Below are 21009 nucleotides of genomic sequence, written 5' to 3' on the forward strand. Positions count from 1 at the left end.
TAACAAACAATAGTTTTGGCTAGTCGGTTAGGACATCTACTTTGTGCATGACACAAAACATTTTTCCAACAATTGTGTACAGACAGATTATTTCACTTATCATTCCCTGTATCGCAATTCCAGTGGGTCAGAAGTTTACATACACTAAGTCGACTGTGCCTTTAAACAGCTTGGAAAATTCTGGAAAATTATGTCATGGCTTTAGAAGCTTCTGATTGACATCATCGGAGTCAATTGGCTAATTGACATAATTTGAGTCAATTGGAGGTGCACCTGTGGATATATTTCAAGGCCTACCTTCAAACTCTTTACTTGACATCATGGGAAAATCAAATGAAATCAGCCAAGACCTCAGAAGAAAAATTGGTAGACCTCCACAAGTCGGAATTATCCTTGGGAGCAATTTCCAAACGCCTGAAGCTACCACGTTCATCTGTACAAACAATAGTACGCAAGTATAAACACCATGGAACCACGCAGCCATCATACCACTCAGGAAGGAGACACGTCGTCTCCTAGAGATGAAAGACTTTGCGAAAAGTGCAAATCAATCCTAGAACAGCAGCAAAGGACCTTGTGAAGATGCTTGAAACAGGTGCAAAAGTAAAACGAGTCCAATATCGACATAATCTGAAAGGCCGCTCAGCAAGGAAGAAGCCACTGTTCCAAAACCGCCATAAAATAACAGACTACGGTTTGCAACTGCACATGGGGTTAAAGAACATACTTTTTGGAGAAATGGCCTTTGGTCTGATGAAACAAAAATAGAACTGTTCGGCCATTATGACCATCGTTATGTTTGGAGGAAAAAGGAGGAGGCTTGCAAGCCGAAGAACACATCCCAACCGTGAAGCACGGGGGTGGCAGTATCATGTTGTGGGGGTGCTTTGCTGCAAGAGGGACTGGTGCACTTCACAAAATAGATGGCATCATGAAAAGGGAAATTATGTGGATATGTGGAAGCAACATCTCAAGACATCAGTCGGGAAGTTAAAGCTTTGTCGGAAATGGGTGCTCTAAATGGACAATGACCCCAAGCATACTTCCAAAGTTGTGGCAAAATGGCTTAAGGACAACAAAGTCAAGATATTGGAGTGGCCATCACAAAGCCCTGACTTCAATCCTATAGAACGTTTGTGGGCAGAACTGAAAAAGCATTGCTTGCCTCGAAGCGAGCATAAAATTGATTTAGCCAGTTGGGTAGGCTCACGTCACTGGGCAACTCGCGGCTGGGTTTCCCTTTGTAGTCCATAATAGTTTGCAAGCCCTGCGACATGCGATGAGCGACAGCCGGTGTAGTAGGATTCAATCTTAGTCCTGTATTGATGCTTTGCCTGTTTGATGGTTCGTCTGAGGGTATAGCAGGATTTCTTATAAGCGTCCGGATTAGTGTCCCGCTCCTTGAAATCGGCAGCTTTAGCCTTTAGCTAGGTGCGGATGTTGGCTGTAATCCATGGCTTCTGGTTAGGATATACAGTGGGGCAAAAAAGTATTTAGTCAGCCACCAATTGTGCAAGTTCTCCCACTTAAAAATATGAGAGGCCTGTAATTTTCATCATAGGTACACTTCAACTATGACAGACAAAATGAGAATAAAAATATTTTTTCAAATATTGCACCATTTCTTCCAGAAAACGGTTGAAATTAAAACATATTTTGGTATCACATTTGCATGTCTTTGGTGTGCAGTTGAACAAAACCAAAAAAATCGGAATAATTTACTAAATCTTAGATACTTCCACAAAGAAATCCTAAAACGGCCCTGACAATATTATTGGCACCTTCTAGAAGTAGTTAGAAATAATTAGATTTCAATTGCTAGCAAAACAGTCCTGTAGCGTAGCATCCAACCACTTCCATATTGAGCGAGTCACTGGTACTTCCTGCTTTAGTTTTTGCTTGTAAGCAGGAAACAGGAGGATAGAATTATGGTCAGATTTTCCAAATGGAGGGCGAGGAACAGCTTTGTACACATCTTTGTGTGTGTGAAGTAAAGGTTGTCTTGAGGTTTTCCCCTCTGGTTGCACATGTTACATGCTGGTAGAAATTTGGTAAAACTGATTTGATTTAAGTTGGCCTGCATAAATGTCCCTAACCTCTAGTTACGGCGCTTCTGGATGAGCATTTTCTTGTTTGCTTATGGCCTTATACAGCTTGTTGAGTGTGGTCTTATTGCTAGCATCGTTTTTTTGTGGTAGATAGATGGCTATGAAAAATATAGATGATAACTCTCTTGGTAGATATTGTGGTCTACAGCTTATCATGAGGTACTCTACCTCAGGCGAGCAATACCTCAAGATTACCTTAATATTAGAAATTGCACACCAGCTGTTATTGACAAAGACACACACCCCCTTCCCCATGTCTTACCGGACGTAGCTGTTCTGCCCTGCCGATGCATGGAAAACCCAGCCAACTGTATATTATCTGTCGTCGATTAGCCACGACTCGGTGAAACATAAGAAACTACAGTTTTAATGTCCCGTTGGTAGGACAGTCTTGAAATGAGCTCATCCAGTTTATTATCGAGTGATTGCACGTTGGCTAATAGAACGGATGTTAGGAACGGGTTGAGAGGGTCGACTAAAGTGTTCTGTACCTTGCTTAGGGCCCCCAGTTACCCAACCCCCATATGGGCCCCCTACCTCCTCTCTTCCCCATCTTCTGATTGAGTGCAGGTTTCTGTAGTTGGCGGTTGCAGAAAAAAACATCTCTGCATTTTCCCCACCTCAAGTGCCCCCTACGAGCTTGGGCCAGGAGGAATCAGCCCCTGCATTAATCAGGCCCTCTTATCGCGTGGGCAATGTATGCATCCAGCTAGGCTGAGGAGGGTACAGACTGAGGCAGGGAGCTACTGAGGGAGGAGAGGGAGAGATGTTTCAAAGTGCAGAGGGAGAGAAGCGGTATAGATTGTGGAGAGGAGATGGTGTAGAGCTCTACCTGATGGTGATGATTTCCCCAGGGTTAGCCCTGATGTTCCAGCTGCAGTTGATCCTGGAGGGGTACTGGAAGGGCCAGCCAGGGCTGGTGATCACTCCACTGGACGCCCTGATCTGCTCTGCAACATCTCCACAGGCTGGACACACACACACAAACACAGACAGGCGTGCGCACACACATGCACACCCACGTAGACACACAAATGAGCATTTAAAGTGATAATTTAAGGCCGGTAGTTTTTAAAGTAGTGCTCTCAAGCCAAAACGGTTCACCAAAGATTGTGTTCCATCTTACATACAGTTGAAGTCGGAGGTTTACATACACTTAGGTTGGAGTCAATAAAACTCATTCTTCAACCACTCCACACATTTCTTGTTAACAAACTATAGTTTTGGCTAGTCAGTTAGGATATCTACTTTTTGCATGACACAAGTAATCTTTCCAACAATTGTTTACCGACAGATTATTTCACTTATAATTCACTGTATCACAATTCCAGTGGGTCAGAAGTTTACATACACTAAGTTGACTGTGCCTTTAAACAGCTTGAAAATGATGTCATGGTTTTAGAAGCTTCTGATAGGCTCATTTATTTATTTTATTTCACCTTTATTTAACCAGGTAGGCTAGTTGAGAACAAGTTCTCATTTGCAACTGCGACCTGGCCAAGATAAGGCATAGCAATTCGACGCATACAACAACACAAAGTTACACATTGAATAAACAAAACAGTCAATAATACAATAGAACAAAAGAAAACAAAAAGTATATATATAGTGAGTGCAAATAAGGTAAGTTAAGTCAATAAACAGGCCATGGTGGCGAAGTAATTACAATATAGCAATTAAACACTGGAATGGTAGATGTGCAGAAGATGAATGTGCAAGTAGATATACTGGGGTGCAAAGGAGCAAGACAAATAAATAAATACAGTATGGGGATGAGGTAGGTAGATGGGCTGTTTACAGATGGGCTATGTACAGGTGCAGTGATCTGTGAGCTGCTCTGACAGCTGGTGCTTAAAGCTAGCGAGGGAGATATGAGTCTCCAGCTTCAGAGATTTTTGCAGTTTGTTTCAGTCATTGGCAGCAGAGAACTGGAAGGAAAGACGACCAAATGAGGAATTGGCTTTGGGGGTGACCAGTGACCAGTGAGACATCATTTGAGTCAATTGGAGGTGTATCTGTAGATGTATTTCAAGGCCTACCTTCAAACTCAGTGCCTCTTTGCTTAACATCATGGGAAAATAAAAATAAATCGGCCAAGACCCCAGAATATTATTTTTAGACCTCCACAAGTCTGGTTCATCCCTGGGAGCAATTTCCAAACGCCTGAAGGTACCACATTAATCTGTACAAACAATAGTATGCAAGTATAAACACCATGGGACCATGCAGCCGTCATACTGCCCAGGAAAGAGACGCGTTCTGTCTCCTAGAGATGAACGTACTTGGTGCGAAAAGTGCAAATCAATCCCAGAACAACAGCAAAGGACCTTGTGAAGATGCTGGAGGAAACAGATACAAAAGTATCTATATCCAAAGTAAAACCAGTCCTATATCGACATAACCTGAAAGACCGACCAGCATGGAAGAAGCCACTGCTCCAAAACCACCAGTTTGCAACTGCACATGGGGACAAATATTGTTATTTTTGGTGTACGGAAATTTAGCAATTCATTGGCACAATATCGTCCACTTCATCTTTTAAAAGAGAAGTATGGCAGTAAGAAAGTTGATATATGACAAAACAATTAATCCGAACGGACCAAAATCGATACCGATTAATTGGCAGATTTAAGAAAGAAAATGTATTTGTAATAATGACAATAACAACAATACTGAATGAACACTTATTTTAACTTAATATAATACATCAATGAAATCAATTTAGCCTCAAATAAAATGAAATGTTCAATTTGGTTTAAATAATGCAAAAACAAAGTGTTGGAGAAGAAAGTAAAAGTGCAATATGTGCCATGTAAAAAGCTAAAGTTTAAGTTCCTTGCTCAGAACATGAGAACATATGAAAGCTGGTGGTTCCTTTTAACAGGAGTGTTCAATATTCCCAGGTAAGAAGTTTTAGGTTGAAGTTAAAATAGGTATTATAGGACAATTTATCTCTATACGATTTGTATTTCATATACCTTTAACTATTGGATGTTCTTATAGGCACTTCAGTATTGTCAGTGTAACAGATTAGCTTCCGTCCCTCTTCTCGCCCCTACCTGGGCTCGAACCAGGAACACATCGACAACAGCCACCCTCGAAGCAGCGCTACCCATCGCTCCAAAAACCGTGGCCCTTGCAGGGCAAGGGGAACAACCACTCCAAGTCTCAGAGCGAGTGACGTTTGAAACGCTATTAACGAGCACCCTGCTAACTAGCTAGCCATTTCACATCGGTTACACCAGCCTAATCTCGGGAGTTGATATGCTTGAAGTCTTAAACAGCTCAATGCTTGAAGCACAGCGACGAGCTGCTGGCAAAACGCACAAATATGCTGTTTGAATGAATGCTTACGAGCCTGCTGGTGCCTACCATCGCTCAGTCAAACTGCTCTATCAAATCATACTTAATTATAACATAATAACACACAGAAATACGAGCCTTAGGTCATTAATATGGTCGAATCCGGAAACTATCATCTCGAAAACAAGACGTTTATTCTTACAGTGAAATACGGAACCGTTCCGTATTTCATCTAACGGGTGGCATCCATAAGTCTAAATATTCCTGTTACATTGCACAACCTTCAATGTTATGTCATAATTACGTAAAATTCTGGTAAATTAGGCAGCCCAAACTGTTGCACATACACTGACTCTGCATGCAATGAATGCAAGAGAAGTGACACAATTTCACCTGGTTAATATTGCCTGCTAACCTGGATTTCTTTGAGCAAAATATGCAGGTTTAAAAATATATACTTCTGTGTATTGATTTTAAGAAAGGCATTGATGTTTATGGTTAGGTACAGTCGTGCAACGATTGTGCTTTTTTCGCAAATGCGCTTTTGTTAAATCATCCCCCGTTTGGCGAAGTTGGCTGTCTTTGTTAGGAAGAAATAGCCTTCAGAGTTCACAACGAGCCAGTACACATTGGAGACAGTCCTTTTTCGCGAATACGCATCATCAACCATGTGTAGTTAACTAGTGATTATGATTGATTGATTGTTTTTTATAAGATAAGTTTAATGCTAGCTAGCAACTTACCGTGGCTTCTTAACAGGCAGTCTCCTCGTGGAGTGCAATGTAATCAGGTGGTTAGAGCGTTGGACTAGTTAACTGTAAGGTTGCAAGATTGAATCCCCGAGCTGACAAGGTAAAAATCTTCCATTCTTCCCCTGAACAAGGCAGTTAACCCACCGTTCCTAGGCTGTCATTGAAAATAAGAACGTGTTCTTAAATGACATGCCTAGTTAAATAAAGGATAAATAAAGGTGTAAAAAAAATATATTAAAAAATCAGCCAAAATGGTCTCCAAAAATACAGATTTCTGATTGTTATGAAAACTTGAAATCGGCCATAATTAAATCGACCATTCCGATTAATCGGTCGACCTCTAATCTGAAGGCTATATGCATAGTACTTTGTTTTAAGCATCAAATTGTCCAGATGTTCTTACCCAAACTGGGTGCAGCACCTGTTCAACTCTGTAATATCCCTAAAAACAGAGGCGTGATGATTTGCACAGGATAATTATTATCTGAAGAGCTGGAAGTTTGCTGAAAAACAGTAGGTTTTTAGGGCTGGGATAATAACCTTCCTGCCAAGTAAAAATGACTGACATGGCAGATTTGAATGGGACTAAAATGACAGATGTTCTCTTCACAGTCCATGCTGTTCCATAGGGTGTATTTTTATCGTAAAAAAAGAGAAGAAATCTGATTCAAATGCTTGCATCTGTTACCCGATGTGGATTTGGGTGTCTGAGCTGTGTGCTAGTAGTTTAAACGGACAGCTCTGTACATTCAGCATGTCAACACTTCTTACAAAAAACAAGTAGTAATGTCAATTTCTCCTCCACTTTGAGCCACGAGAGATTGACATGCATATTATACATTTTTAGCTCTCTGTGTAAATTCAAGGCCAAGCTGTGCTGCCGTGTTCTGAGCCAATTGTAAAAAGCCAGCTTTTTTTCATAGTATAATTTCTAATAGTATAACTTCTTCTTATTTAGTTTAGTCACGATTTCTCAATTTGCAGTACTTTTGCCAATCAGTTGTGCAGCCAGACTTATTTGCCTCAGCTCTCTCAACCATACAATTTTTATATTCTTCGTCAATCCACTGGGATTTAACAGTCTTTGCCGTCATTTTCTTAAACAGGTGCATGCTTATTAGTAACTGGATTAAGCAATTTCACAAATGTGTCAAGTGCAGCGTGTGGTAGCTCCTCATTACACACCACAGGCATACAAATATTGTTTATATCAACATAGGAATCACTACAAAACTTATTGTATGACCTTGTGTGACTTTGGTTTTCCTAGATATTATTACTACATTGTGATCACTACATCCGATGGATTTGGATACTGCTGTCAAGCACATTTCTGCAGCATTTGTAAAGATGTGATCAATGTTGATGATTTCATTCCTGTGCTGTTTGTTAATACCCTGGTAGGTTGACTGATAACCTAAGTGTATGTAAACGTACGACTTCAACTGTATGCATGTTGATGATATCATTCCTGTGCTGTTTGTTACTACCACTGTACTGTAGGTTGACTGATAACCTGAACCAGGTTTCAGGCACTGGTTACAGTTTGAAGCTTCTTCTTAAGTGGGCAGCTTGATGCAAGCCAGTCAATGTTACAATCACACAGAAAATATACCTCTCTGTTGATATTACATACATTTATCAAGCACTTCACACGTTATCCAGATACTGACTGCTAGCACTTGGTCTATAGCAGCTTCCCACAAGAAAGGGCTTCAGGGTAGGCAGATAAACTTGTAGCCATATTACTTCCAACATAATTTAACATGAGATCCTCTGAGCTTTACAGGAATGTAGTTCTGAATATAAGCAGCAACAGTGATAGCAATACATACATTGGGATTTCTGTCTTTTCTGTTGATGTTATAACCATGTGGCTCAGTTGGTAGAGCTTGGCGCATGACTCCCACGGGGGACCAGTACCAGAAAATGCATGAACTCACTACTGTAAGTGGCTCTGGATAAGAGCATCTGCTAAATGACTAAAATGTCAAATGTATGTATTGCTACCACTGTATCAAAAGGTATGATCTATTATCCATCTTCCTTATAAAACGTGTTTTGTTTACAAAAAAAAAAAAGCTGCAATAATGAGCTGCAACAATCACGTAGCCGGTTGTGAAGAGAAAGAATCCGGCTAAAGCATTCAATGACACGATTCAAAGAGGACACAGGGCCAGATATGATGGGTATTTTATTAGTGTCTAGCAGAGAATCCATCAGCTCTTTGACATCCAGTTTCAACTGTTCAGAGCGGACTTCATAATGTCATTAAAACCCACATGGACTACAGTAGAATCGATGTCCATGTCCTGACGTAGTACATTCGGGAGCAGCTTAGTAATGTCGTTCACTCGAGCTCCGGGATAGGACATTTTTTTGCACCAGGAACAGTCATATTTCTTATGGAGCTGCCAAAATCATGGCTGGCGAGAAGGACGAGGAAATTCTCCCACTCCAACGCTTCACAGGATTCGGAAAACCCTTTAAGGATGGGCGAGAGGCCATCAAACGTCACTCGCTTTTAGATTTGGAGTAGTTATTCCCCTTGCGCTGCAAGGGCTGCGGCTTTTGTGGAGCGATGGGTAACGCTGCTTCGAGTGTGGCTGTTGTCGATGTGTTCCTGGTTCGAGCCCAGGTAGGGGCGAGGAGAGGGACGGAAGCTATACTGTTACACTGGCAATACTAAAGTGCCTATTAGAACATCCAATAGTCAAAGGTATATGAAATACAAATGGTCTGGAGAAATAGTCATAAAAATACTATATTAACTACAACCTAAAACCTCTTACCTTTATATTGAAGTCTCATGTTAAAAGGAACCACCAACTTTCATATGTTCTCATGTTCTGAGCAAGGAACTTAAACGTTAGCTTTTTTACATGGCACATATTTCACTTTTACTTTCTTCTCCAACACTTTGTTTTTGCATTATTTAAACCAAATTGAACATGTTTCATTATTTATTTGAGGCCAAATTGATTTTATTGATGTATTATATTAAGTTAAAATAAGTGTTCATTCAGTATTGTTGTAATTGTCATTATTACAAATAAATAAAAATTGGCAGATTAATCGGTATCGGCTTTTTTGGTCCTCCAATAATCGGTATCGGCATTGAAAAATCATAATCGGTCGACCTCTAGTGTGTAATTCAAAAATCATATTAACCACATATTATTGAACACAGAATGAGTTAGCAACTTCAGTGATTTATTAAGCACAGTTTTAATCCTGAACTTACTTAGGCTTGCCATAACAAAAGAGGTTGAATACTTATGGACTCAAGACATTTCAGCTTTTTATTTTTTAAATTAATTTCTAGAAACAAAATTAGACTTTGACATTATGGGGTGTTGTGTGACACAAAATCTCAATCTAATACATTTTAAATTCAGGCTGGAACAACAAAATGTGTAAAAAGGGGTGTGAATACTTTCGAAAGGCACTGTATAAGCTAAAATAAATTATTTATTCAAAAAATGTATTAACCTCGTTTTTCATTAGATGCTTCAACTGCCAGAGAGCTTCTGACAGGGCAAAACAATTTAAACACCATCAAAATAATGTTCCTATTCCAAATAGATATTGATGCGTGCAGCTATGGAAATACAATTTATGATCACTGTTACATTTTTTGTTGAGTAATATAATTTTGTTAGGACTTTTTTTGTAGCCCAACTTTAAATTACTAATAGTTTGCAAGAGATGTTTCCAAGCCAGGGCAAAACTTCCTCGAGCCAGTAGGTGAATGTAATTTTGTACAATGGAAATGTTATACTTATGTCTGCATCAAATAACCTACTCCTTTGCAAGTCATGTAGCCAATAGATTATAGATTAGCCATACTGTAGACTACCATCACTGGAATACCCGTTGTGAGTTTGTCAAGACCAAAATATCACTATGGAATCAGGAAAGTAGGCCACAATCATCTTATTTATAGTGAGTGAAAAAGCAGTTTGCTTCGGAGGGCCTATACAGTACAAGTCAAAAGTTTGGACACACCTACTCAAGGCTTTTTATTTATTTTTTACTATTTTTTACTTTATATAATAATAGTGAAGACATCAAAACTATGAAATAACACATATGGAATCCTAAAGTAACCAAAAAAGGTGTTAAACAAATCAAAATATATTTTAGATTCTTCAAAGTAGCCACCCTTTGCCTTGAGAGCTTTGCATTCTCCCAACCAGCTTCACGAGGAATGCTTTTCTAAGTCCAAGGAATTCCCAAATATGCTGAGCACTTGACTTGTTGGCAGCTTTTCCTTCAATCTGCAGTCCAACTCTGGTTGTTCTGTTCTGTTCATGCAAAAAGGCTATGCTGAAAGTCTGCTGTGGGCAACAATTGTAGTGTTTGGTTCTTCGCAGACAAAAACAAAGGCTGAGTTGTAAGTTACTGCCTACAGCCTACAAGCTCAGAGATAATCATAAATCATGTGATCTAGGCTAAATGAACTTACCATTAGAAATCCCCGATACGTAAACGTTCTCGTTGTGCTGGGAGCAAACTGCAATTCCTAGAAAAGATGAAACAAACAAAAAAAAGGTTATTTTCTAATGAATGATTGTGTGATCACGAGCTTTGGACTCATCTTTTGTGTAAACAGGGCTTATTCATAACTCTGGCCCTTCTGAGGCAAGTCCACTGGTTCTAGGGCAAATGCAAATATTGACCTATTGAATCAATGAAACCCAAGACTGACTTTAGACATAGGCTACAAACAACACGTCGATTAACAGGCAACTGAAATGACATCTGTAGTCTTGCAGCAGGAGAATTTGATAAGTTTTGAGACAGTGTGTAGGCTAATGTGTATGGGAACAACTGGCAGTTAGAGAGGACGATTACACTTGCCCAAAGTGTCACATGTAAACATTGGTCAACAACTGAGTGGAAAATAGTGGAAAGTGAAAAACTAACTAGGCTTAACAATCTTGCAGGTTATGAGTATCATAGAAAATGAAGAAAAAATATGTCTGAAAGAATGAATTCTACATGCCTATAGAAATATATAGGCACATGGAAGACTTGGCTAATGGAAGACTTGAAGTACTTGGCTGCTTGGCCCTAGGCTTATGCCATGTTATTAGCCAAGCTGTGAGCTGAGGGCATTTAGGCAATGTCGGGTGTGTGGTGCTGTGAGTGAGCAATACAACAGAGCATCAATAATCTTCAGACAAACCCTCCAACATGTCCTAACAAAGGAAACAATGTTGTTAAACGACTAGTTTGACTACAGAACCACTGCTCCTTCCCTGGGGCAGCCTAGGAACTGACTAAACGTAAATAAGACAAGGTTTTTGTAGGACTGAATCATTTGACTACACAAACTACTTAGAAGTACTAACCTATGACATATTATTCTGAAAACTTCATCGCTCATGCCTCAATCAACTCTTTGAACTAAGGCTAGCCGCTACGCCTACATGCCCATTATGGATGGTAGTGGGAAAAAAACACCTCAGTAGGCATATTGCATTCATTTGTTAGTTGGGTAGTTCCACCTCAAAAAGCACAAGAAAGAGGGTTGACACCCACCATCTCAGATTGTTATGAAATCGCTTCTGTTGTTAGAAACCGTTAAGATTAGCATTCCTGCAACATAATTTTGTTCAAATATAATTTTGGCTCAGAGAAATTAAGCTAATTGATTGCACCCAATTTGGCCATTTTATAGGATTCAGATATAATAGTACCTAACATCTGATTTAAATGGTCAAAAGCCACCCACGGACCCTCCACACCAATCCCCACCTCAACAACAAGTATATAGTATCAGTTCTTTATGTTTCACAAGTAGTATGGAGCTGCGGCTCTGAGTATCGGTTCTTCATCCTATGTAATGTGTTCTCAGTAAATTTAGTGATGTTGTTTTCCCCCAGTTCAGAGAAATTAGTAAATTAAGATGTTGGGTTTATGTCCCATCCTACATCCTGATATTACCAGGTTCTGACCACTATAATGGTGCTGTTCCTCATATTAGGTGATTCTTTAAAGAACCCACCCCCTTTTTGTCAAAAGTGATAATTCACCCAAATTACATATTGGTTTTCTTACCCTGTAAAGAGTCCATTGACCTGGTATGACAGCAGCACATGCTATGTAATTTGGGTGAACTATCCCTTTAACAATGGGGGAGATTTTTTAAATGGGGCAGAAAACCAACAACTTCAATTACTAATTTCTCTGAACAGGGGGGGAAGAAACATTACATTTCATAGGACGAAGAAGCAATATTCCGAGCCGTATCTTCATACTACTTTTCAGCCATAGAGAACTGATACCATTTACACTTGTTGCTGGGGTGGGATGTGGGGGAGTCCGTGGATGGCTTTTCAACACTCCTTTGGATTCCTCATGTCTAACTCATTGTTAGAAACAAAAGTTCGGTCCAAATTGGATGTTAGATACTATAATTATTGAATATTATATGAATCCTATAAATTAAAATGGCCAATTTTGGTGCTATCAATCAGCATAAGATCAAATGATATTTCAACAAAATAATGTTTCTGGAATGTTTATCTTATGTTTCTAAATACAGAAATGATTCCAGAACAATCTGAGATGACAGGTGTTACGGCTTGCTGAAATGACATGGAACGACCCAGTTAACAAATGTTGAATTAAATGTAATAGCTGCCTTTCACATGGTCTGAAATAACAGAATTAGAAAGGTGACAACCCCCACAGAGTGCTGATTAATATTTAAAAGGTAACCCATCCAATGACAATCAAATCAAATGTTATGTCACATGCGCCCAAATACAACGTGTGCAGACTTTACCGTGAAATGCTTGCTTAGGGGCCCTTCCAAGCGATGCAGTGTTTTTTTTTTGTTACCCAGGTTAGTCTCATTAAGATAAAAATCTATTTTTTCAAGATAGACCTGGTCCAACCAAGACAGCAACAGGGTGGAACAATGTTTAAGACTAAGATCAGACATAACTTAAAGACAGACACACTATAAAATGTATAAATAAACATATACAGTACATTAAAATTACAGAAACATAGAAGCATCATAGATAAACATCCTAATGACAATCACATTCCTCAGTCACGTGAGTGAACCAGACATTTAACCTCCTCCAAAGAACCAAGATCCTGGAGTTTCAAGCAGGTCTGGAGAGAACTGCAAGCCCAAGGAGCAGAGTAACTAAAACCATTTTTGACATGATCCGTTCTGATTTTAGGAACCATTAAAACCAAGTAAGACCGTAACTGCTATTGTTTTTCTGGCCTTATCTATTAAGAGGGATAAAGCATCTGTTTTCCCAAAAAGGTTATAGACCATAGTATACCAATGTTTAAGTGTAGAATCTACGAAGACCAGCCAACAGAACTACAGAGATCACAGTGTTGTGTCAGATGCTTTTGGTTGGTAATAAACCTAAGAGTTGCATGATACATAGAATCAAGTGCCTTCAAATCAAATCCAAAACTTTGTCACATGCGCCGAATACAAGTGTAGACCTTACCATGAAATGCTTACTTACAAGCCCCTTAACCAACAGTGCAGTTCAAGAAGAGGTAAGAAAATATTTACCAAATAAACTAAAGTAAAAAATAATAAAAAGTGACACAATAACAAGGCTATATGCAGGGGGTACCGGTACCGAGTCAGTGTGCGGGGGTACAGGTTAGTTAAGGTCATTTGTTCATGTAGATAGGGGTGAAGTGAATGCATAGATAAACAGCAAGTTTTGATGAATTGTTCAGCAGTCCTAAGGCTTGGGGGTAGAAGTTGTTAAGGAGTCTTTTGGTCCTAGACTTGGTGCTCCAGTGCTGCCTGCCGTGTGGTAGCAGAGAAAACAGTCTACGACTTGGGTGACTGGAGTCTGACAATTTGATGGGCTTTCCTCTGACACAGCCTATTATATAGGTCCTGGATGGCAGGACGCTTAGCACCAGTCATGTACTGGGCCATACGCACTACCCTCTGTAGAGCCTTATGGTCAGATGCCGAGTAATTGCCATACCAGGTGGTGATGCAACCGGTCAGGATGCTCTCGATGATGCAGCTGTAAAATATTGAGGATCTGGGGACCCATGCCAAATCTTTTCAGTCTCCTGAAGGGGAAATGGTGTTGTCGTGCCCTCTTCACGACTGTCTTGTTGTGTTTGGACCATGATATTTAGTTGGTGATGTGGACACCAAGGAACTTGAAACTCTCGACCGGCTCCACTACAGCCCCGTTGATGTTAATTGGGGCCTGTTCAGCCCGCCTTTTCCTGTAGTCCACAATCAGCTCCTTTATCTTGCTCACATTGAGGGAGAGGTTGTTGTCCTGGCACCACACTGCCAGTTCTCTGACCTCCTCCCTATATGCTGTCTCATCGTTGTCGGTGATCAGGCCTACCATTGTTGTCTTGTCAGCAAACTTAATGATGATGTTGGAGTCGTATTTGGCCATGCAGTCGTGGGTGAACAGGGACTACATGGGACGGGACTAAGTACACACCCCTGAGGGGCCCCAGTTTTGAGGATCAGTGAGGCAGATGTGTTGTTGCCTACCCTTACCACCTGGGGGTGGCCCGTCAGGAAGTCCAGGATCCAGTTGCAGAGGGAGGTGTTACAGACAACCAAAGCTTTAGTTACTAGACTATCATTTTACAGATGCATGTTGAAAACGTTTTTGGAAGATGTGATGGATCATATTCCCTTTCTTTTGTTGTTCAGGGAAATCATGCGGTTTAATCAGCTTCTTGATATGACACATCTGTCAGATGGACGGATTAAATGCACACTAACAGGGATGTAAATAAAAAATAAACGACTTGGCCTTTGTTATTTTATTGTAGATTATTTTCTTAATTTTTTTAAACCTTTATTTTACTAGGCAAGTCAGCTAAGAACAAATTCTTATTTTCAATGACGGCCTAGGAACAGTGGGTTAACTGCCTGTTCAGGGGCAGAACGACAGATTTGTACCTTGTCAGCTCGGGGATTTGAACTCGCAACCTTTCGGTTACTAGTCCAACGCTCTAACCACTAGGCTACCCTGACGGTATACTGAACACAAATATAAAACGCAAACATGTTAAGTGTTGGTCCCATGTTTCATGAGCTGAAATAAAAGATCCCAGAAATTTTCTATATGCACAAAATGCTTATTTCTTTCAAATTTTGTGCACAAATTTGTTTACATCCCTGTTTGTGAGCACCATCACCTGACAGGTGTGGCATATCAAGAAGCTGATTAAACCGCATGATCCTTACACAGGTGCACATTGTGCTGGGGACAATAAAAGGCCACTAAAATGTGCAGTTTTGTCACACAACATAATGCCACAGACGTCTCAAGTTGAGGGAGCGCGCAATTGGCAAGCTGACTACAGGAAAGTCCACCAGAGCTGTTCCCAGAAAATGTAATGTTCATTTATTTACCGTACGCCGCATCCAATGTTGTTTTAGAGAATGTGGCAGTACGTCCAACCGGCCTCACAATTGCAGACCACGTGTATGGCGTTGTGTGGGTGAGCGGTTTGCTGATGCCAACGTTGTGAACAGAGAGCCCCATGGTGGCTGTTTGGTTATGGTATGGGCAGGCATAAGCTACGGACAACAAACACGAGATCCTTAGGCTCATTGTCGTGCCATTTATCCACTGCCATCAACTCTAGTTTCAGTATGATAATGTACACTATTTCTGGAAGCTGAACATTTCCCAGTTCTATTATGGCCGGCATACTCTGCAGACGTCACCCACTGAGCATGTTTGGGATGCTCTGGATTGATGTGTACGACAGTTGTGTTCCAGTTCCCGACAATATCCAGCAATTCCACAGAGCCATTGGAGTGGGACAACATTCCACCACAATCAACAGCCTGATCAACTTTATGCGAAGGAGATGTGTCGCGCTGCATTAGACAAATGGTGGTTACACCAGATACTGTTTTTTTTTTAATCATGACCTTACTTTTTTTTATATCTGCATCAAAAGATGCATATCTGTATTCCCAGTTAGGTGAAATACATAAATTAGGGCCTAATGTATTTATTTCAATTGACTGATTTCCTTATATGAACAGTAACTCAGTAAAATCTTTTAAATTGTTTCATTTTGCGTTTATATTTTGTTCAGGACATTTTTGGCTATTGAACTAGTGAAGTGGATCAACACCCGGTAACATATTTACAGTAAAATAATGACATCATTGGTCCTTGATCTGTACTATACAGATATGCATAATTATGAGGGCCTTTCTATAAACTAGGGTACCAGTGAGGATTTCCTACACTGGACAACTTGTTGCAGCTGTTGACAAGTCAATGTGCCGTTTTGTTTTCACGTCATTACATGAAGATACAAGGGGGATCATAGCTATATTCAACCAAATTCAAGAGTTGATTTAAAACCTGTTTAACCCTTTATCATGGTTGCCTTGACGGATTGTCCAAAATCGTGTGACATAAAACATTACTTTTCTGTCCTTGCATTTATGACAGTGTAAATTGTTGTCATACATTTTAAGCAGTTAAATTTGACATTGAAGTTGAACCCTGTAAGAATCGTGGATACAGCTGGTGGACAGTTTTTTTGTATAGAGATCCCATAAATGCAGTGTAACTACGTAACATTTTGTGTCTCCTTGTGTTGTTACAGGTGAAAAAGTTCTCATGGGCACACAAATTCCAAATGATGTATGAAATTGCAAAATTGAATGCTTCTAACCGAGTCACCTTACCTTGATACTTAAAACTTAAATCTATATTTTCATTAAGGTGGTTCTTTCTTAATTATGCAAAATAATTACACTGTGACATTTTCACACATCATCTGATCCAGGAAGGAATTTTCAGAATGACACAAGTGACACGCAGCTGTTGTGATGGGCTGTTGTTGCATCGCAGGCACTAAGTACTGGAAAAAAGGCATTTGCAAGGAATGTCAAGATCATTTTGATGTCTCATTCGTTACCCTGAATAGGCAGATCTTGAAAATCTGCCATTTCCTCAATTTAGTTCTTGAAAAGTCCTTGTAATTATTTTTTTTGTGCCAATTTTAAGTTCTCCTACTCCCATAGAATTATCTGTGATTTAATTTTTGATCTGTTTTTGTGAGAGATGTGACCACTTTTGTTTGTTTCCCACGCTTCAATTGAAGGGTGTTGCGGTAAAACCAAATGCAGTTATTATGAGGACAAAAATATCTATTGACTTCAACTTGGATTTCAATACAAATCCTTCCATTAAAAAAGGAACCTGTTTTTTGGTAACTTTCTCATCATAAAAACAGCAATGGTGCGATTAATGCTACCGCTATTCATGACTTTATTATGTGTCCCTGCGTTCGTAAGGCCTAAAAAATGCATTATTCTGGTAATGGCTACTTTTTGTATGCTAGGAGAGGTGGATTCTATATTAGGCCCTATATGTACAATTATATGAATTATACCATTGTATAACATTGAAATCCTAGCCCTATGTTGTTATATAGGTGGACTTATGGGACAATTTGCATATTCACTTTTATTCTTCTAAGTACACATGTGGAACTGCATGAAAATCTTTTTTCCCCCATTTAAAATGTTGATCCCAATGTGATACATTGGCCCTATTATTTATAGAAAGACCCATGAATGTCATTCTCTTCATGGTGATGTACAAAGGTAGAAAAATGTAATATCCTCCATTGCATGTTTGGGTATTATTCTACACACAGGCTATTATTCAAACAGAATCAAATTTGGTTGGTTCAGAACGGACTTAATATCTACCAATCTTAGACGTGACTATGTTAAACAAGTTTGGACATCACAGTATAGCATTGCTGGATTCTACTGTGATATACTGTGATGTCCATAGTGTGCTGTATTCTACTGTCCTATACTGTGATGTCCATAGTCTGCTGTATTCTACTGTGCTATACTGTCATGTCCATAGTCTGCTGTATTCTACTGTGATGTCCATAGTCTGCTGTATTCTACTGTGCTATACTGTGATGTCCATAGTATGCTGTATTCTACTGTGCTATACTGTGATGTCCATAGTGTGCTGTATTCTACTGTGATGTCCATAGTCTGCTGTATTCTACTGTGCTATACTGTGATGTCCATAGTCTGCTGTATTCTACTGTGATGTCCATAGGCTGCTGTATTCTACTGTGCTATACTGTGGTGTCCATAGGCTGCTGCATTCTACTGTGCTATACTGTGATGTCCATAGTGTGCTGTATTCTACTGTCCTATACTGTGATGTCCATAGTATGCTGTATTCTACTGTGCTATACTGTGATGTCCATAGTCTGCTGTATTCTACTGTGATGTCCATAGGCTGCTGTATTCTACTGTGCTATACTGTGATGTCCATAGGCTGCTGTATTCTACTGTGCTATATTGTGATGTCCATAGGCTGCTGTATTCTACTGTGCTATACTGTGATGTCCAAACTTGTTGAACATAGTCATGTCTAAGATTGGTAGATATTAAGTCCGTTCTGAACCAACCAAATTTGATCTTGTTTGGGGGCCGACCTCATTAGCACAGCAGACCATCAAAAAATCTGTGTTTTATATTAAAAGTCAACCGTGATCATGGGCATGCAACTAAGGATTTTCATCACACAAAATAAATTAATGCAAAACATTTGGCAGAAAATAGCTTCATTTTCATCAGTTAGAAGTGTAATGCTATTTGGCTAGCAGCCACACAAATAAATTAGCTTACAATGAAAAAGCAAGGTATTTTTTGCAAAACGAAGCATGTGCATCACATTTATAATGTTTATCATAGAATGATTGTAACCATCTACATATCCTAATGCTTTGCTTGAAGTTAATCTTGCATTTTACCGGATAAAAGTACACAGAGAAAATTAGCTGTCTGCTGATAGAATGCCCGTTCGTGAATACGTGAATTTGCTTAGTCTGACAACGAGAGCACAGATTTCTCATCCGAGCGGAAAAGTGCAACTGAAGCACAACATTTCATTAGTCGAGCAGATATTACAATAAGAAGCATTTTAGATTTGTGCTTACACAACACAGAAATATATTTAGTGTTTTATCTTTATCTTTAAATACGCAGAATTCTGTGTTAATGCGACCCCTGTTACAGTAGAGTACAGTTCAGTACAGTAGTGTACAGAAAAGTAGAGTTCAGTACAGTATATTACATTATACTGTATCCTACTCATTTGTGCTCTACTGTACCATACTCTACTGCAACTGTGGTTTGGGATTACTATGATTTCCCCATTGTGGCCAATTCAATTGCAATAATTTTGTTGCAGATTTTTCAGTCACTGTTACCGATTCATACACAACATTGTTATCAGTAAAAACACAAACTAACCGGTAGGTCTACCTATACTTATTACTTCTGTGAACTTTCATAATTCTCCCTCATGCCGGAGAGAAATAAGAAAATGTCATAAAGATATGTGGGGATTTGGAAAGTGATGGGGGGGGGAATCGGCAGTTACAAACGGCGATATAATTTGGACAAGATTTTACCGATACCAAGACTCAAATATCGATTTGTAAAAAAAGAAAATGCCAGGTAGCGTTAGCTAGCACTAGTCGGCTGTACCTGCGCCGAAATTCAGGTATTTTTCATCCTATAACTTATTCTACAGTTTTTTTTAAATAGTGTGCAAACATGTTTTCAGCACTTATTTCCATGACTGATCAAAACTCATTTTCTTGTGTCTCTGCAGCAGACATATACAGTGCATTCGGAAATTATTCAGACCCCTTGACTTTCCACATTTTGTTACGTTACAGCCTTATTCTAAAATGTATTAAATTTAATTTTTCCATCAATCTACACACAATACCCCATAACGACAAAGCAAAAACAGGTTTAGACATGTTTGCAAATCTATTAAAAACAGAAATATCACATTTACATAAGTATTCAGACCCTTTACTCAGTACCTTGTTGTAACACCTTTTGCAGTGATTACAGCCTTGAGTCTTATTGGATATGACGCTACAATCTTGGCACACCTGTATTTGGGGAGTTTCTCCCATTCTTCTCTGCAGATTCTCTCAAGCCCTGTCGGGTTGGATGGGGAGAATCGGTGCACAGCTACTTTCAGGTCTCTCCAGAGATGTTCGATCGGATTCAAGTCCAGGCTCTGGTTGAGCCACTCAAGGACATTCAGAGACTTGTCCCAAAGTCACACCTGCGTTGTCTTGGCTGTGTTCTTAGGGTTGTTGTCCTGTTGGAAGGTGAACCTTTGCCCCAGTCTGAGGTCCTGAGCGCTCTGGAGCAGGTTTTCATCAAGGATCTCTCTGAACATCTTCATCTTTGTCTCGGTCCTGACTAGTCTCCCAGTTCCAGCCGCTGAAAAACATCCCCACAGCATGATGCTGCCTCCACCATGCTTCACCGTAGGGATGGTGCCAGGTTTCCTCCAGACATGACGATTAGCATTCATGTCAAAGAGTTCAATCTTGGTTTCATCAGAACAGAGAATCTTGTTTAACACTGCCTGAATCCTTTAGGTGCCCTTTCAGCAAACTCCAAGCGGGCTGTCATGTGCCTTTTACAGAGGAGTGGCTTCTGTCTGGCCACTCTACAACAAAGGCCTGATTGGTGGAGTGCTGCAGAGATGGTTGTCCTTCTGGGAGCTTCTCCCATCTCCACAGAGGAACGCTGGAGCTCTGTCAGAGTGACTATCTGGTTCTTGGTCACCTCCCTTACTAAGGCCCTTCTCCACTGATTGCTCAGTTTGGCCAGGCAGCCAGCTCTCGGAAGAGTCTTGGTGGTTCCTAACTTCTTCCATTCAAGAATGATGGAGGCCACTGTGTTCTTGGGGACTGTCAATGCTGCAGACATGTTTTGGTACCCTTCCCCAGATTTGTGCATTGATACAATTCTGTCT

At 39.9% G+C, this 21009-nt stretch overlaps 1 protein-coding gene across 1 annotated transcript in view; it reads right to left on the reverse strand.

The window, feature by feature from the left end:
- lrp12 (low density lipoprotein receptor-related protein 12) overlaps positions 1–21009 on the reverse strand; it is a 36619-nt gene that overhangs the window by 13642 nt on the left and 1968 nt on the right. The window contains exons 2-3 of the mRNA XM_029657935.1: positions 10632–10688; positions 2941–3076 (exon numbers count right to left, since the gene is read on the reverse strand). Of these exons, the coding sequence (XP_029513795.1) occupies positions 2941–3076; positions 10632–10688 (193 nt within the window). The remainder of the gene's footprint in view (positions 1–2940; positions 3077–10631; positions 10689–21009) is intronic.

This window comes from Oncorhynchus nerka, linkage group LG4 (assembly GCF_034236695.1).
Source record: "Oncorhynchus nerka isolate Pitt River linkage group LG4, Oner_Uvic_2.0, whole genome shotgun sequence".
NCBI lineage: Eukaryota > Metazoa > Chordata > Actinopteri > Salmoniformes > Salmonidae > Oncorhynchus > Oncorhynchus nerka.